At 34.3% G+C, this 3,361-nt stretch overlaps 1 protein-coding gene across 1 annotated transcript; it reads left to right on the top strand.

The window, feature by feature from the left end:
* Window positions 1–1,440: 1,440 nt before the first annotated feature.
* LOC132716545 (transcription factor sem-2-like) lies at window positions 1,441–3,093 on the top strand. The gene is made up of 2 exons (XM_060699844.1): window positions 1,441–1,964; window positions 2,310–3,093. Exons 1-2 carry the CDS (start codon window positions 1,600–1,602, stop codon window positions 3,091–3,093), a joined length of 1,149 nt encoding a protein of 382 aa, XP_060555827.1. The 5' UTR covers window positions 1,441–1,599.
* The last annotated feature ends 268 nt before the right edge of the window (window positions 3,094–3,361 follow it).

Raw genomic sequence — 3,361 nt, 5'->3', positions numbered from 1 at the left:
ATATCATTAAAGGTAGTCTGCCCCTCTTTGACCCCTGAGATATCATAGAAGTAGCGTATGAAGCAAAAGACATAAAACAGCAAATTTAATTAAAGATTAACTAGAAGTTATCTTATGAATTAATTGGTGAGACAACAACCGTTTCGTTTTCCAGTAGCAAGATAAGATATCTTTTCAAAATACAGATGTTTCTTATAATCTCCAAAGTAACCCTTCTTTTTATACAAAACAATGCTGCAAAGAGAGAAGATAAAAATATATATATATCTTAGTTTGAATCAACTTAAACACATTTCCTTTACTTAAAAGCTTAACGTTTAAATTAGAGTTATATTTTAGTACTTATATGTCATTTAGACCTAGTCTTAACAGGAGCGTAAGAGTTGTCGTTCTTTGACATCCACGTTTATTTTCAGCGTGTCCTGCTTATTCGAAAGAGACGCCAATTAATCACTGTACGGATCGATAAAGATGAGGATTCCCTAACGATTCTGAAATTTCCAAGTTTCTGATCAGAGCAGAATAAATGATTCTGGTGCGTTTAAATCTTACCAGCATGCATATATACATGTATATATATTGTACACATTTGAAGAGGATAGGTGTAAAATAAAATTCTGTCATCATGTACCTTTCTTTGGAAGATTTAAAATTAACTTAAAAAATAACATCAAAAAACTAAATTATTTCTAAAATAGCATTTATAAAATCGTGAATGGCATTATTTTGTTCGAAAGAGAAAAAAAAATCTGATAAATATTCGCCCTGTTAAAGTATTTTGCTAACATGTACAGCTACATATGATTACATATGTTACACTAAGTTTGTATTAATTAAACCTTTAATAGGCGTAAAAAAGTTACTACAATTTTAAATAAATTGACTAATTGTACATTACATTACACCGTACGAAAACTGTTTAAACCACGCATAATTTTGTTTGTTATTTAAATATCCTTTCGTATAGGATTTTCTGATCTTTATCACTTGCCGATGATCTCATCTCTTCAAAACCTTAAACATACTCCGTTTTGTGTATATAAACACTAAACATAGATAGGTAGGTATAATTATTCACCGTACCACCCACGAAAAGGTATAAGTGTGGGGACTTGTTACAGAATTTCCGATCCCGAAAATGTTTCAAACCTTTAAATTTAGTGTTTGACTATAAACGAACCGCTGCAGCCAAAGTAATAGCAAATTTTCTTCAAATATTCTCTAATGGAAGCCATCTGTCGAGTTTCTGACAAAAATCAGTAATTTGTTTGAAATTCAAAGTCACTGACCTACTTTAAGACAGTTCGCACAGCAACAGAATTAGCCCCGCCTTATTATTCGTTAGTCAACTCTGCACATTTCCGAAACTCCGCCTCCAGTGTAAATGATTGGTCTATTCCCACGTGACAAATGTAGCGGTATAAATACCGCGTTTTTCCTCCGGTAGAGTAAAATAGAACTCTCACGTCTTCCGAAAATCATATTGATAAGCTGTTTCTCAATTAATAAACCTTCAGAACGAAGGTGCTGTGATTTATTCAGGGATATTTACTCAGAGATTTAATTTTACTTTGGATTTAATGTATTAACAAAGTGAAGATGGTACCACAAAATAGCCCAAGTGCCTCGAGCGATTATAGTGACGATGGCTTGAACAATAATCAATCAGTAATGTTTGGATCACAACTGATAAATCCAAACACTATTACTCCATATTCGGATGCTACAATGTGTAAGAAAGCGACAAATCATGTCAAACGACCTATGAATGCGTTTATGGTCTGGTCACAAATAGAACGAAGGAAGATTTCTGAAGTAGCCCCGGACATGCACAACGCCGAAATCAGTAAACAGTTGGGTGCTCGTTGGAAATTACTTGATGAAAATGACAGACAACCTTACATCGAAGAAGCTGAAAGATTACGATTATTACACATGCAGGAATATCCAGACTATAAATACAGGTTAGTACAGTTTCCGTTATTAAGTTAACACCTAAATGCGTTTTACTTTCATTTCACAGCTGACTGACCTAATTTCACGTTAGAGTTTATCGACTGTAATACAACGATCGTATTTCTACACGATCGTGTGTTTTATGAGTACTTGCCTACTTGGAGTGTTAGTATCCGATATATTCTTTAATTTCCTTGCTAAATTTTGATGTAGATAGACGAGGAATAAAAATAAAAAACCTTTGATGTGTGTTTCACTTTTTATGTAGAATATAATGTGTATGATTTTTTTGGTTTTTACATTTAGATATATATATTTTATATTTAATAATGTTTCATTCTTAATTATTTCAGACCAAGGAAGAAGGCCAAGCCAGCAGGGGCAAAAACAGAAGTTGCAAAAGGCAAAGTCACTAAGCCTGTGTCAAAGTCAAAAAATGACAGAAATCGTTATCAAAAGACCACCTCAGCTGTAAAAGCAGCCTTATCAACGCCATCCCAGTATACGACCAGTACCTTACACTCCAGTAATACTCAAAACAGCCGGCTCAAACTGAAACTGACAATCGATGAAAAATTCAAAGAGTGTATTCGTGCCAGTAAAAATATTCAGGTACCATCCTGCCAACTTACACCACCGGGTAAAGTTCCAGCCAGCCCAGAATATACACCCATGACCCCCGAGTCAACATTTTACCCAGAGGATCATTACGATACCCCAGCACCCTCCCCTCAAGAAGAGGTTGGAGTTATTGTGAAAACGGAATATCATATCAATAATAACTGTATACAGCAGCCCGAAGGCTCGTCTCTCGCAGATCTGGATAATCTCACTGACATTCTTCAAATGCCCACAAATTGGCAAATGGATATTGAAAATATGGATTTAAGTAAACTCGCAGACACTGACTTTCCAAATTTTGACACAAACATTCAACCAGTGCACAATAATATTATTACAAGTATGGTACATTCAACGTCAAGTGCGATAGTCCAAAATAGTGCTACAGTCATTCTAAACACAAATCCATCGTCACATTTCGAATTTCCAGATTACTCCACAGCTGAAGTTTCAGAAATGATTGGACTTGAAAACGAGTGGCTAGAAATATCAACTCTGCTCACTAGACATTATTGAACAGCTCAAATCATTGTGTAATTTCCAATATTAATATTAATAGAGATGTTTTGACTGTTCATACACACAAAAAAGTTATTATTATTTACGGGATTATGTGCAAGATACTATACTGTTGACTGTGAATTATATTTGATGCATTTTCGTTGATGGATAAGAGATTTTAACTGTTCACCTCAGAGTTTCTAACTTAAGTGATTGAAATTTTGCCTTTTTTTATACTTAGTGGACCATTATTTGATACGGCAGGAGTTAATGAACTTTGTAT

The sequence above is a fragment of the Ruditapes philippinarum genome, unplaced genomic scaffold, assembly GCF_026571515.1.
Source record: "Ruditapes philippinarum isolate M1 unplaced genomic scaffold, ASM2657151v2 ctg1900_1_1_1_1, whole genome shotgun sequence".
NCBI lineage: Eukaryota > Metazoa > Mollusca > Bivalvia > Venerida > Veneridae > Ruditapes > Ruditapes philippinarum.
The sequence above is the reverse complement of the archived record's forward strand: the minus strand, read 5'-3'. Positions and strand labels throughout refer to the sequence as shown.